This window comes from Poecilia mexicana, unplaced genomic scaffold (genome assembly GCF_051168715.1).
Source record: "Poecilia mexicana isolate PSO_F unplaced genomic scaffold, ASM5116871v1 scaffold_1, whole genome shotgun sequence".
Taxonomy (NCBI): Eukaryota; Metazoa; Chordata; class Actinopteri; order Cyprinodontiformes; family Poeciliidae; genus Poecilia; species Poecilia mexicana.
The window spans coordinates 13,223,561-13,249,306 of NW_028263370.1; the positions used below are offsets into that span (position 1 = coordinate 13,223,561).

At 39.2% G+C, this 25,746-nt stretch overlaps 1 protein-coding gene across 1 annotated transcript in view; it reads right to left on the reverse strand.

Annotated features, from left to right (window-relative positions):
* Positions 1-25,746, reverse strand: part of adgrl3.1 (adhesion G protein-coupled receptor L3.1) — a 161,654-nt gene that overhangs the window by 83,890 nt on the left and 52,018 nt on the right. Inside the window, exon 5 of the mRNA XM_014984400.2 lies at positions 8,798-8,907. Within this exon, the coding sequence (XP_014839886.1) occupies positions 8,798-8,907 (110 nt within the window). The remainder of the gene's footprint in view (positions 1-8,797; positions 8,908-25,746) is intronic.

Genomic DNA, 25,746 nt, shown 5'->3' on the forward strand with positions numbered 1-25,746 from the left:
ACACATTGCAGTTTTTAGCTTGTATAATTCTAAGGAGGCCCAATAATGTCACAAAGCATCTATAATGCTCTCTTTCTATCTTTGTAATTTTTTTTAACAAATAAACAATATTTTTCTATATACAAACCTTTTGTTTTAAACACATTTGCTGTAAAATTTGTAAAGAGCTATTGACAATGAAAGTGTAAGAAGTTTCCTCTGGACAGTTTTTGCTGGTCAATCACATAACTAACTGTATTGACATTGTTTTTGTTGTTGTTTTTTCCATCCTTTTCTAATTCTTATTGATAAAGTTTTCTTAGTTGTTCTAGTTATTTGTGTGAATGAAAATGCACAAATGACTACTTCTAATAGATGTTTTCTTTTCGAACTCTGTAATTCTTAATAATTGTTACAGCTGCATCGAACAGATTCCAAACAGCATATTGCTGCCCTTTCATCTGTTCAAACTGATTTATCCCCCCCCCCCCTTTTTTTTTTTAATATAAATTTGTTGTTATTTGGCCAATGGTAGGAGCAAATGTCAACCCAACAGTGATCTCTGAATATTGGAAGATCTCATAGTATGAGATCTTGGTATACTATAACTCCAATTCTCTTTCACTGCTCAATCTGCAGAGCTTCACAGCACCCTGCAGTGAAATGTGCATACTTGCAAGAAAACCTCTTAAACATATGAATTTCATTCCACCTTGGTCCCCGGGGAACCCATGTGGAATGTGAACATAGCAGAAAACCTAATCCTGCAGGCTGTGCCCCGGTGTCTTTCAAGACTGTTAGAGACCTGCTGGATGGAAGTAGTCCCCTGAGATGAGAAAGGAAAGGAGAGAAGAGAAGGAGGGGAGAGTCCTCAAAGGAAAAAACATTTCGCAAAACTTCTGCATGACACATGTTTATATATAGTGCACATGCACCACATTTCTCTCCATGCATAAATTCTTCAACACACCAATGCCTGAACTCATCACCAAGAACAAGACAAACACAAATGCATGTCACACACACACACACACACGCACACACACACACACACACACACACACACACACACACACACACACACACACACACACACACACACACACAAGCGCGCGCGCACACATGCAACCATTAAATCCTTGGCTCATGAAAAATGCATGGTAACTGGTGCAGCTTAGCACAACTCCAGATAAATAAGCAATCTCTGGAAGAAGATCGTGTTGATGTCAAAACCCAACACAAGTGTGCACATGCATGTGTGCGTGTGTGTTTGTGAGTCGTTTTGAGTTAAGACATAAAATGGTTCGCCACATGCAGGCACCTCCCTCGTGAGAACTAGGAAGGAAAGCAGATAGCCTGTCTGTGTAGCAGGGTGGGTGTGAGTGTGTGACAGAAGGACTGTTATCTGTGAATTTAAAGGGACAGTTAAGGATTTTTGAAGAGAGGTTCAGATTCTTGGTCGTAAGCAGAAATGCACAGGTCCGAATTTTGCTTTGAATATGCAAAATTCAAAGCAATTTTGCATATTCAAAGCTGAATTGTGGTTAGCTTAGGAAATATTACAAAAACTTATTTTAAATCAAAGATTTATAAAATTTTAAAATCCAACACATTTTATGACAAAAGCTGAAAGTTCCAAAGGATAGAACATAATAGCATATTTTGTTCCAATATGTGCAGCCTTCCCATAATCTGCTGAATGTCTCACTCTGTCCTGAAGCTTGACCTGCTCAGTGGCTCCATTGGTTGCTCAAAGTAGTCAGTCCCTGAAACTAAGTTAACAGCTAGTCTAAGAGTCGCCAAGATTTCAAGTAAACACAAAATGGTGTTTACTTGAAATCTCCATAATTATTTTTGCCACTGCTTTGTTTTTACATCAGACAGTTGAAATGAGTGGAAACGTTTTACAATGTTCCATTCTGAAGTTTTTCACATAGGAAAATCATTGGCGCTCCATTGATGTAATTACCAGCTACTGCGTAAATTACGAGTTTAAAAATAATAGAACGGCATTAGTAAAATCATTAGTAATTCTTATAACAAAGCTGAAAGAGTTGAAATAAGGAATAAATCTGCTTTGGTCTTCTCTTCAGCGTTAGCTTCAGTCAACAAATATGTGTGCACATTGAATGAGAAAGCAAAGAGAGTTATGAATTTTACCCTTTTAACAGAACCTCTCTTCAAAAATCCAAAATTATTCCTTTAATTTAAATCCACTGATTCAACGCAAAGGGAGACTTTGTGGGGCAGAGGACTGAAAGAACAAGGCCTTCAAATTACAAAAGGATCTGAGGCAGCCTCCCATACACAGAGCAAAAACATGCAGAGTTCAAGGTTGCCAGCAACTAATAGATTTCAAATGAAAGTGTGGCGGACAACAAGTATACCAAATGGCAAAGAAAATGTCAAACAAATGCCATTCAATTTGTACCGCGCTGTGTGTTTCACTAGATTAATGGACGCCTCTGCTGTGGAGCTTATTGCAAGATTTTATTTTTTTTTTCCAGGTGTCTCTTGCTTTAATCTCTAGGACGAGGGTAAGACATCAAGCTTTCTCATAAGATCACAGCCGTTCATTTTTCTGTACAGAAAATTCGACAATATATGTCAGCGAGACATCTGTTGAAACCTCAAGGTTTTGTCAAGGGGGGACTGCGCACGGAGGATGATGCAAAGAGATGAGACATTTTTCTCCTCCGCTGTTAATTTAGCTACTGAGCGTAGCTAAAAAGAAGATGAGGGGAGAGAGAGAGAGAAAAAAAGAGCCGTGACAACTTTGCAAGAAAACGTCCTTAATTCTAAGAGAACGTCAACAAGAAAGCAGCGTCTGTCAGTGTCTTCCCTAACATTATTCAGAACTGATTCCTGCAGAGGAAGAGGCAGGTTTTTATCAATCCACTATCTCTGACAGATCATTTGCAGAATCATTTATTGTACCTTCGCAGCTACAGAATAAAGCATGCTCATTTATTCTGAGCAAAGGTATGAATGGATATTAGAAAACATTAGCAGAATAATAGGGATGTGTCACCTGTCTTGTGTCTCATTTATTAAAAATCCTCTCGTTCATTAAAATCTGCACTACAATATTTTCGACCTGGGTGAAAGGCTCTGTCGTGGATGCCATCCCTATTACCACACTTCTTTTCTGCTTTGTCCTGTGTGCACACAGAGAGACACAAGCAGTGCTACCCTAACTGTGCTGCAGTGTAACGATAATTAGCATTTTTATTGAAAACGTATGGTTTATTGAGAAGGTGTTCGTCTTAGAGCGGAGACGATGTGCGTGGGATTCGTGTGAGCCGTGGAGGATGTGTGGCGACAGCAGCCTGAAAGCGATTATCGCTGATCTCCAATCAGTCCAAGGCCCGGGCCCAAGGTCATATCTGGACACGGCCATTTTCTGCTTTGCTTTCTCCATTATTCTACCCTCTCCCACCCCGTTGTCCTCGCATCCTCACCTGCCATCCTGTTTCATTATTTCACTACGTGCTTTTCTCCTCGTCCGTTCTCTCCATTACTTCCTATGTATTTCCAGCACTTACCTCTCTCCCCGCTTCCCCCTACCCAGCTCTCGTGCGCCGTCTTTTATCAGTTAATTCGTTCTCTCTGTTCCTCGTCTAACCCATTTCCCTCTATCTCTGTCTCAGCTGTCGCGCCGCCATCTCTCCCTCTGTTTTCTTGGTTCCTTTCCCATCTTCTCTTCTCTTGCAAGGAAACAACTGCAGTTTTTGCCCAAACAAAATGCGCACACACTTAAACAAGCAATCGTAACGGTGAGTGACTGTTTCCAGGACAACACACACACACACGCACACGCACACACACACACACACACACACACACACACACACACACACAGCTCGTCTAGTGTCATCATGATGAAGTTATTCCAAAGGTCCAACCCAACAGAAGTCCTTAATTGGCCAGACAAGAAGGTTGATTTTATCTTTTAATTAGCTTTCCTAGTGAGCCAAGTTCTATTGTTTTAAATAGACTGCATGGGTATTGCATAACATATCACTGGCTTTCCTGATTAATAATTCCTAATTGCTTTATAACAGCACTGGAGAGAACAACGGTATGCTGAATGAAGATGAGGAAATGGATAGACATGGCCCATGTGTCCTCTCCTATTTTAAAGATACCATCAAGCGGTGTAACCTTTTTGTTCCACTACCAAGAACAGTTTCCACTAGAAGTACAGCTGGGTAATAAGACATGGAAGCCAGGTGACCCTTTCAAAGGGTGAATTCACGTGAGTTGTCCATTTGTCTTTCGAAATGTGAAATATGAATATGGGAGCAGCAGCAACATTTTGTAATGCAACATTTACAGCAAAACATAAAGTCAGATAGAAGAATTGTCCAATAAATGTTACTCTGTAACTGAGAAAGTAAGTCTTAAAGGAATTTTTACCAGTTTTCCACAAAAGTCTCCCTTGTTGCTTCATCTCCTCACAGATTTTTTTTTTTTTTTTTTTGCAAATTCCCCTCGAACTTCTTTTGATTTTCCTGCCTCCAACCTGTTGATGCATATTCAACAAATTCAAAGGATCAAAGCCCTTGCCATATGCCTCATCTGGCAGTCAGAGTTAATGCCTAATTTATCAGATTTGCCTTAATAATACCTACATATATATTATATAATATGTAAAATAATTTCCACTTAATTTAGAATCTGCTTGAGATAAAAGGCAAATAATTTATTTTCTTAGTTATATAACCCAATATATTCAGTGTTAAAGGATCAATATGACTAAGGCTACACCAATCATCATTTTGTTGTTTTCTAAGATCAGACCCATCCATGTATAACAGTTGCCTTGGTGAAGCACTTTGTGCAGCACTGTGCTAATGGATGTATGGATATTTATAGAACGCCTGCAGTGCTATGAGCGAGTATACACAGGTGGCTAATTACTGCAGAAGCTAGCTGGCTAGTTTGGCACACGACCACCACACACTCGTTCCACGGTGAGCCGGAGAGGGGGAAAAAAGAGACGGCACTCGATTGTAGATTTGGAAAACAGCCAAAAACCTGCAGAGATGAGGAGCGGTGAAGGTAGCACCAGCCAAAAAATGTTGATGGAATAAAGAGGAGGGGGATGAAGGTGCATCATTTCACTGAAAACTGAACCGAACATAATTGAATTGCCTGTTTTACAACCCACTTTGAGGATTGTTTACGCTATCTGTGCAGTTGGAAACAACTCCGCCTGACTGGCAGTTGTGAGGGAAAAGTGCATCTGCAGTGGGAAGTTGTGTCTCTCTGGAGTTTGGCTCATTTTCTTTCTGCACACTTAGTTTGTGATTAGCAACGGTCGCCCTCAGAGATGATTGCTAGGTGAGTCAGATGTTTACACAGCGCCACCAGTGTGCCTGCCGTCCGGGGAGACGCACTAAGAGTTATGGATATCCCCTGATGTTGCACTCATTTGATTGAGCTATAGCTGAACTTGCCTTCCAACATAATAATGATTTATTAAAGTTGGACCTTGCGCTCTTTTTTAAAAAGTCAACAGCCTGAGCGCACTGTCATACATTTCACAAAATAAGCCATCTCTATTGAATCAGTTTGATGCATGGCACCAATTTGGAGATTTTTTCCCCACTTAATGTCTTACAAAACATATATCTGGCAGCAACCGCCGCTGACAGAATTGATTTCCTGCTTTATGCATGCTGCGTGATGGTTGACAGCTGAAGCTCCAGCCTGAATGTCAGCTTGTTCCAAGATTTCCACATTATTACACCTTTCAAAGAAAATTGATTTCATAAATATTTGAGGAATGCAATACCACGGCTCTCTGCCATGTAAAGGTTGAGGTGTTCTCCGACAGAAACATCTGAAATGTGGACTCCCGACACCCAAAGACTTACTTAATCTTTAAACAACATGATTCTTTCTTTGTGATGTTGTAAACATTTCTCCAGGCTAAACACACCCCCAGGAGCAATGCAATGTATCATGGTGCTACCTGATCCAGACTGAGCACTTTAGACAGAGAGCTGAAGATGCTAATGCGCCGTCGACAACAACTCTCTCCTTCACAGTCCTTTCGCAGGCCGTTTCTTCATCTCTCTCACTACGACCCCGCTATCTGTCAGCCGAGCTCTCTAATGACTTTGTATCATATGCTGCCTATTTTTGCAGAGAGAAATTGTACCCACACTGACCGACTGTTCATCAGATCAGAGCGTAACTCATCTCCGATTGATCTTACTCTGCCGGTCTTTACTGCGAGAAACCCATTAACTAAGTATGTTTGCCAGGCGGTTATTTTATTTATTTATTTTTTTCAAAAGTGGGAACGCCCAAGATAAGTCCAGAATGACTGAAAGAAGGCTAAAAGCCCACAGAACGCCGGTGTGCGCATGGGCGTGAAACAGATGTGTGTGCGCACATGCTTGGCGGGGCATTAAGCAGGTATCAGGTTGTGTTTCCATCTGCTCCAGAGAGGGCTCTGATAGTCCTATTATTTAATCTGCCGGTCATTCTAGATGCCAGGCAAGAGCCGTTTAGCTCGACATAATTGAATGCTTCAGTGTGGGAGATCACCTTGGCTGTCTGTGTGGACTGTAGTGCCAAGACTGTAAGATGGCTTTGAGACAAGGACTTTAAAAGTGTTCGCAATTTTGGAAAAAGTTACAATTTCTTTTCAACAGTCAGTGTTGCTTAAGCTTGGGATGATGCAAATGTCTCAATGTATGTAAACCTCAAATAAAAATACAGCAGGTTTACAAAAACTCAGGTAGAAAATGTAAAATAAAAATATTTAACATGATCCACCAGCTTCTGACTCAGATAGAAACATCAGTGTACATTATGTTGACTAATGCAGTTGGCGTAATCTTATGCCCAACATTTATTTATTAGTTTTATTTCAACTCTTAAGTAGGAATCTCCCCTGGAAAGAAAACAGCTATAGAAGATTTGAAGAGCTTACTTTGAAAATATGGTGAAATAGCTTTCTTTAAGCCAGCTGACAATCAATGTGCAGCAATAGGTGGGTTCAGGGTAGCCCTAACTTATCCAATCTTTCATACAGGAAAAAAAAAAAAAAACATTGTATTTGCCATCGTATTAAAAATGCTTTAAAGCGATGAGAATGGTGTGAAAGAAAAGTTTTACTCATGGTGCATCAAGCCAAGTTTACTGGTGGAAATAACTGAAGCAGGATCTTTTTCTGATCAGCTCAAAAATGTCCTTCCAATGAGTCAGCCTGGTTAATTAGCTTTGCCATAACTTGGCAATAACAGTACAGCCAAAGTGCAACATGTAAATTGACAATTATCAGTGGGTGCCTTCAAAACTCACTGGACGCATCAAATTACTAGTTCTGAGCTGTGGTTAGATCATTGATCGTTCTGAATAGAGCAGTTTCGACAAAGACTGTTCAGCACCTGGGGCTTGGAAGATTAGCCGCCTAACAGGGGACACTGTGTGCATCACACAATAGATGGTATAGGAGGTGTATTTTTGAAATGACAAAACACATCTGATCTGGCTGCCCTGGTATGAAATGATTGTGCCAGAAAAAGTTGGGGATGAAAAGATCATCGTTTTTAAAAGCACAAAATAGCAGAGACAAAATGAGGAGCACCTATTCTCCCTGTGCAACCCACTTTTTTGGTTGGCCGTCATCTTAGTATTTATTCCAAAATCTAACAAAGTGTTAAGACCTATATACTTGTTATGGACCAATATAACTTTTCACATTATAAATTTCTGTTTGCTGCTACAGTAGCTGGTATAATACAGAAAGCATAAACCAAACAGATGTTTGCCAAGTTTTTAGGAAGTTATGGTTTCAAACCATTCAAGTTTTCCATTTCTCCCAGAGAGGCTGGACATTTTGGACATTTCTGACTATCATATGACTATGACAGCTGTCCTTCTACCACTTGTTACTGCTACGTGGCTGGCTAAAGAAAGGCTCCTATACAGGCAATTTAATTGTCATCAAAGTACGTCAAATATAAGGGAAAAGTTTTAAATCATGTATTCCTATTTCTTACTTTTTATCTCATAAAAATATACACTTTTAATTTAGGTATATGGACAAACAAAAAACAGCTGAACAAGCTATAATAATAGGTAGCCGTTTCTGTTTCTGAACAGTAACCGCAAAACGGCAGCACATATTGGAAAATTATAAGATTTAGCTTTCTAGTAAAGCGGATGCAGAGAAAGCATTTTGCCAAAGCTTACGGACAAACCCTCCTCACTGAGAGAGTGTAAAATAAACATCAAGGACAAAAAGATGTCTTTAATCCGCTAAGTCTCCATGATGATCCCCTTTGCATTCATTAAGCTCGGAGGGGTAACCCAGATTTTGGATATATTTTAGGAAATTGCGAGGGGAAAAAAAGTGTGAAATTATTAAAGAAACCTCATGGTCATTTACCACATGTTCACGCCGTCTCTGTTTAGTCTCCTTCATCTGGCCTCACTCAGGATGGAGACATTTAACCTCCGAATAAAAATATATGTTTGTATGAATTAGATCAATGCGACATATTGCATCTACAAAGTTAAATTACAAGAATGAACAAAAAACTCAAAATGAAAATTTAGGATAAAAAATATAAAAAGCAAAAGAAATGTAAGCGGCAGTCAGAATTGTGATTATTTTCACCACTAATAAAAACAGATAATTGCCATTATTTCATAACTTGTGAAAATGGTCCTTAAAGAATATTTAAGTGTATAAAACATACAGAACGAGGTGCTATCAATGAAATGCCTGGTAGTCCAGCATACGTGACTCATTTTAGGACAGGAAATAAACAATATATGAGATTTTGCTACTTACTGTAGGGAACACATTCATATTGAACCTCCAGGTATTTGTATGTCCCCGGACACGGATCAGGGAAAACATCAGGCCCTGCCACCACGGCACACTGTGTACGGTTGTTGCATCTGTAAGACAAACATGAGTGGAAAGTTAAAAAATACAGCTAATCAGTTTATGTTTTAGAATTCTGAACACGGAGCTGCACGATAGATGATGTAACACAGTAGGACCACAGCGATGTATTGTTAGGCCCACAGCTGCTTAATAATATTTTTCACAAGAACAATGAGATACATTTAGTGGCCGTTATAAGAAAAGTGGTTTTTTTTAAAAAAAAACAACAGCAATTTATGGAAATGAAGAAATTGAACGATATGTAAATTATAGGTTGGATAATTAAACTTAAGCCAAATAACTCCAACACAAAGAAACTTGATATATTGAAGTATGTTGCAGTCTCAAATGATTCATCCAACTCTAATCTCCCGTGTTCATTTCACACAGGCTGATTTGAGCTACTCTTAGTAGCCCAACCATCTGGTATAGTTATTAAAGAAAATCACCAAGGTCAGTTTTAATGAGCAAGGTAGAAGGTGAAGTTTCAGTGTAATCAAATGCTCCTATAGCCATAGCAACTCCTGTGTCTCTGAATAGTGCAAAGAAGGAATGGAAAGACACAGTGCTGCATGTGCTTTTTAGTGTGTCAGTACGCAGTTACTGTCCCAGTTTTACCAAGAAAAAGTTAGATTTGTGGAACAACAGTGTGCAGGAAGTGTCAGTGACAGAAGAAGTGATAGCTTTCACTGAAACACAAACTACTACTAACACCTTTGCCAAACCAAATTGAATATTCCATGTCTGTGTAGCTGAAACATGCACACTTCCGTCTAATTCTCTGTTCTCAAATAAATGCCATGTTTGTGTCTTTGTGAACAGATTTTATAAATATGCAAAATCTAAAGAAACGTTTCTCAAATGTAAGCTGGAACGGCTGTTGTTTTCCACACCTGTCACCAATCAAGTAAAATTCTAAAAGTAAGGAGAGTTCATATATAGCACCATTCACAAAATAATAATAATGAAAAAAAAATACAATGTTCACAGTGAAATCATGCAAATACATCAGAGACATGAAATATATGATTGACAAGGATAGCAAAGGCAACATGAAAAATTATATATATATATATATATATATATATATATATATATATATATATATATATATATATATATATATATATATATATATATATATATATATACCATCAGTTTCTGTTTGGATAATTTGAGGTTTTATGTATATATTTTTATAATGTCACAAATATGCTCAGGAAGTCATTCAAAGCTTTGGAAGTTAAAACCATGATAATAAATTGTAAAAAAAAAAATAATAACTGGTAATCAATGGAGCTCAATCTAAACATAACTTTTCCATACTCTTCTTATCACTCTAGTAAGGCGGTCCTTTGGTTCAGTTTTCAATCAGTCAGCGAATCATTTAATCAAACAATTTAACCAATAACTACGTTTTTTTTTGTTTTGTTTTGTTTTGTTTTTTTGTGGGAGTTAAACAAAATACAAACGTACACAAAACCATCAAACACAGAAGAAAAGCCTGAACTAAATAAATAATAGAAAAACAATATTAGACAACTCGACTAATACAAAATACAATGTACGACCACATTCCACATTTCATACAAACTAAAGACAAGGACTGGTAAAAGACATTAGAATAATTTTCTTAAAAAGGAACGTAAGGCACAGATAATTATGTTCCGTTCATAATTTACTTTATTTTGAAGTATTCATCTAGTGGGCCCATGAGGAAGGGCATTGCCAAAGCCTGATGTTGCCATGAGCATGTGTCATTGCTGGGATGGTGTGTTCAGAGTGATGGGCAGGGTTAGCTGTCCTCACACATAACCTCACTGCATGCGGACCAAAATGTTTATGTTTGACTGCATTTAGTGGTTCGGGATATTTGCCTTTTGTTTTTATTTCTATATTTACTTTTTTACATTTATTTTACTCTCCTTTTATTGTGATATACGTCTTCCAGTTTGTACCTTGTAAAGTTGAGTGTATACGGGTAACATTTAGCTTCATTCTTCCTCTGTTAGTAAAAGCCACATCTGCTCAGACGCATACAATTTCATGATGCACTTCTCTGCATTCATCGCCCACCCCCGACATTCAGGTGTCGTTTCTGTTTAAGGCCTCTTTATGTTTTAAATGTAGCAGACCACACACACGCTTACTGGTACTTGTGAAGCAGACACTATAGTAATGAAATTATTGAGTTCACTTGTACGCAAGATGGCCCACAATGGTTGCTGAAGAGCTGTTCACAAGGACACTACAAGTGTGTCTAAGCGTGTGTGTGTGTGTGTGCATGTGTGTGTTCAGCAGCAAGAACAATAACCTGCCTTTAAAAGTGTTTTGACCCAGACTCTGGATAATTAATTCTAATCACCAAGGGGGGTGGGGGGGGTTCTCTCCTTTGACACACAAAATGTAAGTATTTCTCACTCCTAATAAAGCAGGTAATGTAAGACAGCACACTTTCTCTGTGTGCATGTTTATAAGCATGTACAATAAGGTGGGCAGTGATAAAAATGCACACATCGGATTTATGAGTAGGTGTAATTAAACAAGCCACGCAAGCAAAGGTGATTTATAGGGGGGCCTGCTGGTGCCCATAATTTATCATGACAGATATACGTTATAACATTAAAATGCTCTTCACACTGAAGTGCCACTTTATCTCAATGGTACTCCTTGATTTAAATGAATTATTGAAATAACACGCATGAAGAATACGTTATGTAGAGAGGACAAAGGGGGGAGATATGAGAAGAAAGGGAATATTTTAAGATGGGTTATTAACTATATTTTTTTTTCCTCTGAATATTCCCTTTCAATTAGTTAAACTGATCTTGCTTTCCCTCTGTGCACACCTGTCAAACAGACGACATTTACATTAGAAGCAGTCAGACTCTCCCATTGAGATTTTTTAATGAGCATGTTGGATCCCTCAGGTCTCCTTTTTTCATAGTATCATTCAACAATTAGAATAATGAAATATGCATGAGAGATAATTTGATTTCCAGTGCAACATGCATGAGTGAGAAAACGAACATTGGCTGCGGACTACTTGCCGTCACGTTCGTGGTGCTTCCTGCTGACCAGTTTGTCAGTGGTCAATTGAAGGGTTACTAGAGTTTAAAAGGTTCAGACTGCATGTGTTGCCACGTCTGTCATATTCTAATAACAATACATGTCCCTCCTCTCTCTCTCTCTTCTTTTTTTTTTCTCGCCTCTGTGCTTTTTAATTTCTTGCCCCGGTGGCTTCATCATCGGTCACCTGTCACCAGTGCAACTTGTGGAGTGAGGAGTGGGAATGGTATAAAAGTGACATGCTGCCACAAGTTTGCTCACAACTCCCACAGATGAACACAAATACCTGGGACACGGTGGTGAATCAGAGCACAAAATGCCGTTTAATGATCTCGCATCTTTCCCATCATGAACTAAAAAAAAAAAAAAAACAATCCATCTGCTGCTTTTGATGTCATTTCACCTGCTGACAAGTAGGAGTAGGAGTAGGAGTGCGTTTCCTCCTACAGGAACGGGATTGATATTAATTATTTCCGTACTAAGTCTTTAAGGAGAGGGGATGTGAACACTGACAGCACAGAGGAAGTCAGCTGCTTTGTAAAAGTAATGTCTTGTTATTATAGAAGGAGGAGGGAATATTCCGTCTGAAAAGCAAGGATCCAACAGAATTGGCTAGTACAACCTTCATGAAGACCGTTTTATTCATTGTGGAAATTCCACCTTGGTTTTTTTTGGATAAACCAATGTGGCCTCTGTTCATAAAAAACCTCTTCATATCTTTGTTTTGTTTGGTATAGAGAGTGTCCACACCACCAACTGTAACATTTATAGAGAGGGGCGGGGGAGCTGTAGCAAACTGTGACATTCACAAAACATTAGGTTTTTTTGGGGGGCGGGGGGACAGAAAGGAGAATTTAATACTTTGATTTGCGTCTGGTCTACACCAGAACGAGACAAAGCAAAAGTGTGCCTGAAAACCGAATCTAAGATTACATCCCTTTTAGCTATTGCCATTTTTTTTTCTTGTGTTCTCATGTTTAAAATCTTGTCAACTGCTCATTTCAGTTTGCTACAAGAAAAGTAAATGACTGGATTTATGTGGACATGAACCTTTTCACTAATAAATTTAAAAAATAGGCCATGCACTAACGGAAGCTGTGCATTTTTGTGCACATATTTCTGCTTTATGACACTGCAAAAAAGGATTCATGGCAGACTCACAAAGCACTGAAGGTTATTGACTAAATAAAGGGCAGGGAGCAAAGATTTGACAAAATCCCTTGTGTGCTGTATCTTTTCCCAATCACTCCTCTCTCACTCCGTCTATTTCTGTCTGCAGCACCTTTCATTCCTTCTTCTCCACACACTTTCTAAGCCAAGATAATAAACCAATTTTTTTCTGCCTTTGTCTTCATCCTTCCCGTCTAGGAATTATTCCTCTCAGTTCCTCCTTCTTTGTCTGTTGTTCCGACTATCATTCTTTTCTCTGTTTATCTGTCCTAAACCCACTTAGCTGCAGTTTCCGAAATCACACACACACACCGATATATGTGGTAGGCCTCTTATTGCTGCCTCCGTTCTCTGCCTTCTTCTTCTTTCTCTCTCCGTTGCCTTAATACCTTTCTGATCCCTGACTCCCTCAGGGCGTCATCTTCAGCCTCCCTCTGTTTCTCTCACAATCCCTCCATCCTCAGTAAAGCCCAAGCTGACGTCACCGCGCTAACGGAGCCAGTACCCTGATTCACATCCAAAAATGACTCCCTTATGTCCCCAGTACCTCCATCGCCTTCTGTTTTTTTTTTTCTTACAAAAAAAAAAAATCTGCCTGTCCTTCAGTCAAGCAGAACACCAAAACATCAGCAAAAACTCACAATTTTCATATTCCACACATCAAATAGATGCACAGATCATCCATGCACAACCCCATACACCTTTACAACCTATTCTCAACACAGTTCTTTGTCTTTTCCTCTTTTATGTTAATTAGCATGACCACATCAAAGAAGGCTGTGCCCTGGATACGGACTTGCCTGCTGTTTTTTCTTTCACACAAACAAACCATTCACTAGCAAAGTTGAGCTGTGGCGAGCGGGGAATAAGGAGGCTGTGTTTCTGCAGTTGGTGCTGCTGCTGCCGTTATTGTCTCTGATGTTTCGGCACAACTCCTTTCTCTCTTCATGCCTTCCTCTCCCTTTCAATCATCTGTGCGAATATAAAGGACCATGTCACTGATTTGACGAGGCTGTCAGCGGCGGACTGAGCCCGTGCGTGTGGCAACATCTGTGTCTGAGCAAATGTCAACCTGCGAGCAGATATACAACACAGAGAGGGCATTGTGTTTGTGTGGCAGCCTGCGCACGTGAAAGTGTTAAAAGAAAAAAAGGACAACCATGTGTAATTACAGGACAAGTAAGATGCAAAACTAATCCTGATGACTTGCGAGAAGTTTCTGAAAGTTAAGTGTGAGGACCAAAATGAAAGCTGTATTCACGTCAGACCAATACGGATTCCCTCCCAGAGTCGTCGACCCCAAGAGTGTGAGCACACACAACGCATCCAAAGCCTTCTGGAATAGACCTCTCTTAAGTTATTTTGTTAAATTTCCACACAAACAACCCAAAGGCTTTTATTGTTTATTATTGTGAACACTGTGTACGCTGCTATTAAATGTTTCTCCTTTGTTGTTTTTGGAAAAAGTCTGTGAACACTAAGATGGAACTGTGCGAACATGACTTCAGTAGAAGTCAGTAAAACTGCCTTTAAATACATAATGCAGTGATTAATTAGTCATTAGTTTGTGATGAGTGCGCTATATCATCTGTAAGTCTGAAAACTGAACAAGTAATTTTGTTCTACATGCATACACATAAAAATATTCGGACAACTGGATCTAATCTTGGAAGACATAAACTTGACATTTAACTTTTAAACAATGAAACCAAAAACGTATTTATTTGACATACTTAAATGCATACATACTACTTGCTGCATTGTTTTTTTTCTTAGACAAAACAGCAAATAGCCCGTCCAAAACAAGAAGAAAAACCTTTTATGGTTGTTGAACAATTTTAAAAGTAAAAACTAAAGTGGTCCTTTTATTAGGTCCCTTAAATAAGACAATATAAGAGCAACCAATTGCCTTTTGATGTAAATTAATTAATAAAATGAGTCCACAAGTGTGTAATACACTCTAAGTATAAGTACAGCTGTTCTGTAAATGACATCACCCTGAACACAGCATCATCCGCATTGTGAAACATGGAGGTGGTAGCATCATGGAGTGGAGATGTTTGTTTTCAGCAGGGACAAAGCAACTGCACAGAGTTTATGGGTTGATGGATGGAGCTAAATACAGAGGCAACTGTGGAAGAAAATCTGTTACATTGAAAAGTGATTCTCCAAAGTATTTATTCAACGAAGTTGAATCGTTTTCCAAATCACATATTTCAGATTTTTATTTTGGGCATAAATACTATTGCAAGTCACTATTTAGAATAATCTCAGACATGGAAAAATGTTTTATCCTGGGCGCAAATCCAAGACAAACGTGATGCCAAACTGCAGTGTATAACAGCATAAAGAGATTCTCGCTTAATTAAATAAAAATTAAAATGACATCATAATCCATCCGGCCATTTTTTTGTGCCTGCTAGTGCTTGTTGCAGATAGTATGTTGCTTATCTTTAGTAGTCAGTGGGGAAGCTACAGGGTGGAAAATGTAAAAAAATATATATTCATAACCACAAACTATATTTGATTGTGTAATATGTTCCATTACTGTATTGCTGAACAATCTTTTGGCTCCTCTTTTCACGCCATCAGGAACACGGATGGTGAAGAACACAGAGAAATCTCTGGGTGGGCCTCCCTTAGAGAGTTGTGCAATGTTCTGAACATGCAATATAGATTCCTTGTGTGAATGTCACCGACTTTTTCTTGCTTTTTTTTTTTTTCTCCCACGCTGCAAAGAGACCTCCAGAAAACAGATTTGCTCATAAACTTATGGAAGAAGCATAGTCTCATTAGAATTAGACTGGTTTTACACACAAACTGTTTATCCAGTGAAATTGCTTATATAGCTTATGTTTGCTTTATATTAGCATTAAAAATTTCATCTGCAAAAATTCTAAGCTACAAAATAAACATTTTTATTTGCATAAATTCAGCAACCATGTTGTGACCTTCTGGTGACCCAGGCTACAGCCATCGGCACTAGATGGAGTCCAGTAGCTTTTAGCCTTTCAAATTTGGCTTCATTGGTCTGGGTCAGAGGTGTGTCTCTTAATGTCTAGCTGTGTGAACCAGCTAACTGTTTGAAACCTGATCAAATTTGATTGGCTAACAGATGCTTGACTTGACTGATTGCTTTGGCTTGAGTCACCAAAAGGTCACGACATTTGAAGGCAACTTTTTTTGCAGGCGAAATTTTAACAATGGTATATTTGTTGGCAAATTCAAAGAAAAAAAAAATCGTTTGCATGATTACGCAGGACGAAAATTCAGTGTTATAATTCAAGATTGTAGTGAGACTACATGATGTTATCTGTCCAGCACGATGGTGATTCTAAAATCACAGCCTAGCAAAGTAGCAGTACTCAAATGGAAATGGTTTAGACACATTTTTTTTTTTTTAACTACCTCATCAAAGTCCAGGCCTACATCCAACTGAACATCTTCGATGGTGCTTGAAATCTGCTGACTACAGTTGGTTTCAATTCAGACTGATCTCGAGCTATTTGAAAAGAAGCTGCAAGAGACGCATCCCAAGAGACCTAGAGAAGCACTTGTTGTGAGAGATGGTTCTACACTGTTCTTCCACTTCACATTTATGGACTACTTGGAGCTGCTCCGTCACGTTAAGGCACAATAAAATACAATGAAGTGGAGCGTGCCACAAGGAAAAGTGTGGAAAAAAAATCCATGACCTCTAAATTGTTTTGACAACACTTTTCAAAATAACCTACTAACCTGTATTAGTCTATCAAATATGACCAAATATGAGGAAAAAAAACCTGAAAAAAGAAAAAAGGCATGCATATTTTTACAAGGCATGGTATGTGGGGAATTATGCAAGAGCACATTTTAGAAGGCTCGACATAGGGGGAAATGATCTGAAAAGATTCAAAGAGGAGTTTAAAGCAGTCGCTGTCAGAGCATGATGGGAAAGCATATTAACATGTTTGCCTTGCAACCAAGTGTGTCTACTCTTTAATTAAGAACGCATTAGAGATTATGCTATATACAGCATATATTCCAAATAATTTATTTGTTACTTCCAGAGTAATGTGCCGGGACGCAAATTACTGTGAGAAAAGTAAAGCAGAAACTATTAAATAAAATAGCTAATAAAAACATTACATTCACATCCAAAATGCATCCATAAAATGACAATTTGTGTAGCACTATAATGATACATAACATTTTATTCTTAGCAAAATTTAATAAAGTCTCTTATGTAGAGACAAATTTATTAAATAAATTGATAAATCCCAAATCAAGGATGCCATAAATGAGAGGAGAACAAAAGGGAAGAGGTGACGACTCAGGGCTCCTTATGCCCAGCGGGAGCTGAGGAAAGTCATTTGACAGCAGAAAGAGTTACAATATCTTGCTACAGGAGAAAAAGCCACTGTCTCCCCCTCGCCATCCTCTATACACTACACACATGAGATTCCTCCACTACTGGCCTCAATTCTGTCTTATTGGATCCTGATGTGGTTATAGACACATATTCAGAAGGGCTCTTCGGAGACGGACAACTGAAGTGATGGAAGCGCATTGAGAACAGGAAGTGGAAGGAGAGGAGCAGCGGGGAGAGAGAGATAGACAAGGAATGTCGTAAGTAATTGAAGATTGATGCAGGGTTTGTGATTGACAGAAGGGAGAGATAGGGAGCAAACCAAGGGGGCCGGTGTGTTTGTACACGTCTGTGTATATGTCTACCTTGGGGGATGTATGGAAGCAGATGCATCACACCTGTACCAGACCAACCACACTCTACTGATGAAGAAATGACAGATCTGTCTCACTTTTTGTCTTCCTACCCCCTCCAACACGGCGCACACACACACACACACACACACAAGTGAGAGCAACACCAACACAGCGTGTGGAGCTCACTGAATGTGTCTCTGTCAGCCTGTCAGACAAACCACAGGTAAAATAATGTTGTTTTCCCAACAGGGAAAACTTTGAAATGTGTTATATTATTAATATTTGGCTGGAGGAGGCCACCTTCTCACATCTGTCACATGTTTTCTTTTTGTTAGATTTCTTTTCTTTATTTAAAAAAAAAAAAAAAAAAAAGCTTTTCATGCCCTGAAATGCATGTACGCACACACAGTGACTATATCACATGTATTGCTTGCTGGATGGTTTGTAGGGTGTGTAAAACCAACCAGCATCACCTCCCTGCCCTGTCCAGCTTCATGCATGACAGGATGCAAAATGAACTGCCATTTGGAAGATGTGAGCGATTAAAAAGGGCTGCTGGAGAGATGATCAGCGATCACTCAAGTCAGGCGAACAAGAATTGTAAGTTAAACTTCGATTTTCAGTCTAATCCATCAATCTGCAGTCAGCCTAGTAACGCCAGCCTCATTTCTTTGTACTGAAGAGTTAAAAACATTTAGGACAATCCACTCAAAAAAAAAAAAAAAAAAAAGCAAATCTGATGCAATAAAATTGCTGTGATGAACTGAATACATTTTAATTGGGTTCATTTTGATCAACATTTTTTTTATTAGTAAATTATGCAAGATTAACAACTAAGAGACACTTTAAAAACTTAGTAAAAAATTTTGAATTATTGTTTTTAAATGTACTTGTACAGCTAAATTTGCTAAATTCTAACTACCATGATTATTTTGCTCAACATTTTCATCCTCTAAGGATTTTTTTTTTTCCACAATTGCATCTATATCCTCAAATTAAAGGTTGGATTATTCTAAATATCCAGGTAGAAACATTGTGTTTGCAAAGGTGAACTCATGAAAAGGTGTTCCACACAATTTCTAAGAAAAACACTCAGCTCGGTATGTTTATCAATTATTATCTCTTATATCAGTGAACACAAACAAAACTGATTTATAATATTATGACATGGTATGGTCTATCATGTAGAAAGGCACCAAACACAAACAAAAACACCTCATCGTTCCATCCTTCTGGTTAGACTGACAGCCAAGTACAGGTTTTTTTTTTTAGCTCCGCCGTCTCTCCCCTCCACCTCTCTCCTCTTCCAGTAGTAACCATGGCAACCTCCATGTCGTCCAATTCCAGGACACACTTGGGGAGTCTTCCTCTTTATTTTACCTAGGCACATTCCTTTGCTTAGATCCCAGTCTTTCGCTCTTTATTATGTTTGCTTGTGGATTTTTTTTCCACTTTGTACAATAAACAGATAAGACGATCCCATTTAAATCTAGCTAAAGGCCAAGAAAGCCTCTAAGTCTGTATTAATTCTAAAGATGCAGAGCCTACAAAGAAGGAGGTTATCCTCTATCATTGCTCAGAAGCAGAAAAGAAGTGAACTGTAGGACTCGGTTCAGTCTTGCCTGATGAAAGCACAGAGGTTTCAGGATGCAGCACATTTGCAGAGGAGCAGGCTCCGAGGTAGGGCAGGGTGGGGGTATCGCTGCCTAGTGTTCTGGTTTGGATTTGCGCTTCAGTGACAGTGTCAAAGTATCAAGTCAGTCAGGTAGTCAGTCACTGTCGACACACAGGCAATGTCCAGGCCACTGATTCACGCTCGTCGTCTCCAAACGTGTCACACTTTGTGTGCATTTGCGTTTGAGAGGCAGTGGAAGTGAGCGCTGTCTGTGCCGCTCGCAAGCCTTTCTCAGGCAGCCATGTAGCTTTGCTGCTCAGTGAAGCACAATAACTAAGGTTAGCAGAGCTGCAGTGACAGAGGAACAGGGTCAGACAGCAGAGACTCTGCCATGTGAAAATACAGAGGTTTAAGAGGAAAAAAAGGGGCCCAGTTGTCATTCAGTGGGCGAAGGTATATCTGCTTGTGAGTTTAGAAGAATGTCTGCGGCACCGTTATCTTTTGCTTGATTGCAAAACAATCCTGTTGACACCAGAAGGAAATTTATGTATGTGCATTGCCTTTATAAAGGGGTCCACTTTTTTGCATTGTATCACTTTGCAACCAAAAATCTAGATTTTTTTTTTGTTGGCGATTTTATAGAACACTGCAGCAAAAAAGTGTGCCCAATGAAGTGGAAGGAAAATATTCTATGGTTTTAATATATTTCTGAAAACAAATTTCTGGTAATTGCGGTGTGCGTATTTATTCAACCCCTCTGAGTATTGACTCTAAAGGTGGTTTTAGAGTACCACCTTTCAGTGCAATTATAGCTGCAAGCCTGTTGCAGGTATATTAGGTTTGAACAACTAGACTTATGTTTGCCCATTCTTAGCCAAACAGCTCGAGTTTAGTCCGAGTGGTTGAAGAGATCTATCCATGTCCCAATAACTTTGACTATGTCATTCAAAAAATATGTAAATATGTTTGAAAAATGCTGTGCATTTCAGCATTTATATTTAAGTATCTTCTGAAATGTGTGCACCACGGTATGCATGTGTATGTTCACAACTGTGTGTATGTGTGGGGGCCCTAATTACTGCACTGAGCATGGGTGACAGTTGGGCCCCCAGGGTGCTGCAGGGCATCCCGTGTAGCCGTGGTGACTTTATGAGGGTGGCAGCACATGCACGTAGAATTGCATACACCATTACACACATACACACACATATTAAGTAGGACATTTCAAGCTATGACCTCATTCAGTGGGAAGCAGGATTCATAGGAGAGGCAGGACAGAGGCGGAGCGAATAGATCAAAAAGAAAAAGTGAAGAATTTTTAAAATGCTACTTATTTAACTTTATGAAGTCCTTTCATTTTTTTGAATGAATTGAACTGTTAACTTCAATGATAAAAAAAAAATCACGAATTTTAATATTCATATTCACAGTAAAACATTTTTTCCCCCAATCTCTCAGAGTGGGCAAAAAAGTAAAAATTTCTTCATGAAGGAAACTAGACTTCTAATATTGTCTATCTTTTAAAAAAAAACGAACAATAAAAAAAACATTAACAGTTTTTCCCAAATCCATATTTGCAAATATGTTGCGTCTGCTTTGAATCTAAGCAAACTAAAAATGTTCATTTTAGATGACTGGGGCATTGGTTGTATTGATTCTGATCCGTCGCAAAAAGTAAATTTTTCCCAGTCTTTATATGCAAATTGGTAGATTTAGAATACACAAAAAAAGCATCTTCAGTTATTGGAAAACAGCAAAACAAGAAGAAATTTTGAACCCATCACACCAAGAGGAAATGCAAGAAATGGTCAGAGATAAACTTGCAATAGCATGTTCAAAAATTACATTATGAATTGAAGTCAATGGCACGAAAACATGGACAGCACACTAAGTGCTCCATTTGACTTAAAACACGGAAAAAACATGGAAAGACAAAAACAAAAAGAAAATCACTGTAAAATTCACAAACTGGGAAAATATGCGATATTTATGGAATACCCTATGCTTAAAAAAAAATTTACATTTATACAACAACAAAATTGAGCAAATATTACCCTGCTGAACTTAAAGAAATTCTTTAGTCAGCCAATACAAAACAACACCCATTCACACAGCAGTCACAGCTTCAATGTAAAACTTCAATTTAGTCAACGATATTATTTTTTATGGCTTCAGTCACAGAGGTGGAATAATGATCAAAAGTGTAAGATTTATGTATGGCTTGGTAACGTTTATTTATGCATCATTATCTGCCCGGCTTCTCTCGACTTCTCCTCCGTCTTCTGCTTTTACAGGAGATGGATTAGACTCAAATGGGGAGGACAGATGAAGTGCAGATAAGCCTGGGAAAACAAACCCCCTAAAAAAGCGACAAACCGTATGGCGTAGCCCGCCGGTAACATTCTTAAACTGCAGTGCACGGCTAACACTAGATTGCAGTCAGCGATTCAAGTGGTTTTCTATAATTCAGAGAGTCAGAGGGAGAGAACTTCAGAGGTTTCTTTACTGTGTCCTGTGTGAATGCTTCAAACGCTGCTGCTGCAAACTTACTAACTCATACACGCTCAAAAGCACACTACTGTGGGATGTGCACCTTCGAAATACTCGGCCCGAGCGTGCATATGGTTAAAAACATTTTCATATAAGCACAATCAACCTGAAGGTTTGAAGGCTGAGACTTAGTTCTTCAATGCAGGAACACATGAGAAACTATTTCAGTTTCTTTGAAAGTGTACATTTTTTTTGGACAACACGCATGCGTGGGCTCACAGGGCGGTGGCATATATATTTTCTTTCGAGCCACAGAGGGTTTCATCTGGAGACTTTTAATGTCTGTCTTGGTGACGACGGGGGCGAATTTGGTCGATATGAGCCCAAAAACCATAGAAACAGCATATTAAATCCAGGAAACATGCTACAACCTTTAGGCCCCCGGCCTATAGCCCACCTTTGCTCATTGCCTGTGAAGGAGGAAAAAAAGTGAATGTAAAAACAGAAATGGAAGTGAAAGCTAAAACAGATGGCGATGGAGGAAGGGAAAGTGACAGCGAGGGTGAGAAATGGGGGAGTGTAAACCGATTTGAGGAATGAGGAGTGGGAAGGAGGAAAGAAAAAAAGAATAAAAAAAAAACTGGAAATGGAGTGACAAAAAAAATGAAATATCAAGAGGGTGACAGATAGGAGAATATTAAATGAAGCATGTTGCTATTTAACACTTCCAAAGGCAAGGAAAAGGGCCAAAAAAGCACCCCACCCATGTTTTTCCTGTCGGAGCTTTTTTTTTTCTTCTTTTTGTGCTGAGGTACTCTTTTGGAAGGCATGGAGGGAGCTAGAGGAGGATGGAAAAGAAGGAAGAGGAGAGCAAACAAGGTGACAAGGTGGTATAGAGATGCCGGGGGAGGGGGAAGGTCTGTTTGAAGTCTAAAAGTAATTTTCTAACACGACAGCTCTGGCAGAGGTAGCAGAGAAGAGTTTACGTGTCTGCGTGCACAGTCTACACATCCTTCAGGCTGGCCACATTTTTTTGGCCTCTAGTGTGGTGTTCGTGGGATTAAGAAGACGAACGTGAAAGAGAGAGAGAGCGGGCTAAAAGGTGCTTGGTTCATGAAGCACTTAAGTATCAGCGAGGGGCAGGGAGTGCGTCGTGAAGCACCTATACGCCTTAAAAAGTAATTTTGATCTGAACAAATCACTGTAACTTGGAGGGTTTTCAACATTTTTTGCGTGCAGCACTCCCAGCTATGAAATATTGCCCTAATATACAGCCGTCCAATCACACCCCGACTGTGTCCAACTGTGGCAGCTTTGAGAGCTTTAGTGAAAAAAAAGGAACATTTATTTTTCTTGGAAAACATGCATGGACCTGAATGGAAGAGTGTTGTTGAACTTGGGGGAGCTTAACAAACACTCTAAAGTGGAATCATATGTCCTCAACAGAGATGCACAAAGAGTCAGCTGGGGCCTTGACAGTTTCTAGCTGGACTGCTGACTGCGTGCCAGGAGACTAAAAAGTCCAACTCTTTTTTTTTTTTTTTTTTGATTTTCCAATGCACCATACTATGTCACAAGCACGCAGTTCACAAACTACTCAATTAAGAATTTGTTAATTCTTAATTAAGTGAAAAACATTTAAAGTTAGCTATTTTCAGGGAGATTTTGATTTTTGATCTGAACAGTTCCTATCAAACTAAAGTCGCTGAATCCCTACGTAAGAAGTTATTTAAAAAAGAAACTTACAGTGTGGTTACCACATCTGCTCATTCAGGCAGATTCATATAGCGATGAAGTTCAGTTACTGTTGGACATTTCACTCTTTCATCGTGTTTACTTTTGAAGTGTTGGTTATTTCATATCCAGCTGTCTTGTTTAGAAAAAAAGGCAGGACTGAAAAGGGTTTTTAGTGGAGCCTCAAATGATATGGAGGTCCTTGTGGGTTTAGTATATAAAAAAAATTTAAGCCAGAAAAGCACTGTTTGTTATCCAAAACAGAAAGCAGCCAACAACACTACACATATTTAGAAAAGACATATACAGTGCTACCTACAGTATAGGGTCTCCTCTCCAAATCATTGAACTCCATGGCCACAGGTGTATAACAACCAGCAGCTAAGCAAGCAGAGTGCTCCAACATCTGTGAAAGATTGGACTGCTCTCAGGAACTCGGTGAACTCCAGTAAGGTACCGTGACAGAACGCCACGTGTGCAGTTAGTCCAGTCGTCAAATTCGTTCGCTGCTAAATATTTCACAGTCGACCGATAGTGGTATTATTTAAAAAAAAAAAAAAAAAAAAAAAAAAGGATAGTGATTGGAAACAACAGCATCTAAGCCACAAAGTGATGGGCCACTAAGCATAACAGAGCAGGCTCAGGAGGTTTCGAGGTCCAGAGTGTGCAGGGATTTTCAACCTTCTACAGAGCCGGTAGTTACAGACCTTAGAACTGCAGAGGGAACTACATGGTACAAGGTTTCATGGCCAAGCAACTGGAGTCAAGCTTTGTAAGTGCGTGCAACAATTGGATACAGTTGTGTAAAGAATACCATCACTAGACTGTAGAGCAGTGGAGAAATCTTGCCTCCCTGTATGGGAATCCAGTGGGCAAGTATGAGTTTGACGGTTGTCAGGAGAACGGCACTTACCTGACCGCATCATGTCAAATATAAAGATTGGTAAGGCACATATTTAATTATTCACTTAAAAGGAACAGTGCACAATAATTTATTATTTTTGTTCATTCTGTATGTGTCAAATCTTGCGAAATTTTTATACTCAGTCCCTCGGTAGGTTGATTGCATGCAAAACGATTATAGTATGGGGAATTGGGATCAGTCCTGTAGTTACACTGAAATCAACTCCTAAAGCATCAGCGTGCCAATATATTTTGGACAATTGTGTGTCGCCCCATTCAGCTCTAACATGATCATGCACCAGCATACAAAAGCAAGGTTCATAGAGGCAAGAGTTTGATGAGAAAGAATCTGACCAAGCTAGATCTTAATGTTGCAGATTAAAAAGTCTAAAGAAAATTCAAACAAGTGGAAAAGTCATCTACAAAGCAAATCGTCAATAGCGAATTCTTTAAATAAATATTTGGAGCTTCAGTTTAAAAGCAGATAAAACAGACCAAGTCACTGAACTAAGGCCAGTGTACCAGTAAAACAGATTAAGCTTAACTTTCATGGCCAAGGCTTCATTTCCCCTTCAACCTAGTGTATCCCAATGGGGAGATAATCTGGTAAATGCAGCAGTATCAGGTCCTTTCTAAGTTGCCTGAGAAGTCTTGTGAGACTCTCTAGAGATATGAGGCTTTGATATCAGGACCAATTATGCGGTGCGGGCACACACATGTACACATATACACACGTTCATCATCACACAGCACTTGTGCGCACGCTTCTCCCTGGCCTTCCAGTGCGGCAGAGGAGAAAACAAAGAGGGAATACGATACTTTGGAAACACTGGGCAGGCGGAACATGCTCTGATTTTATCAGCCAGTTGAGCTGAGCTTGAAAGCCAGAGATGATACAGACACAGAGGGAATGATAGAGTGGGATCCAGACAGGTTGAAACAGACTGAGTAAGGAGCGATGCGAGTGCGGTGCAGGACTGGAATTCACAAAAGAAAATATTCACGGCAATGTCTGCAAAACCCATAAAAAAAATCCTTTAATGTACATTAACAAGTTATCAGATATGTGCATGTGCATATGCTGACTGTTATTTGCTGTGTGCATTTCTTCAAAACAGGGCTTTGAGCGCATGAGCACACTTGAGCCCTGTTGATTGCCATGCAC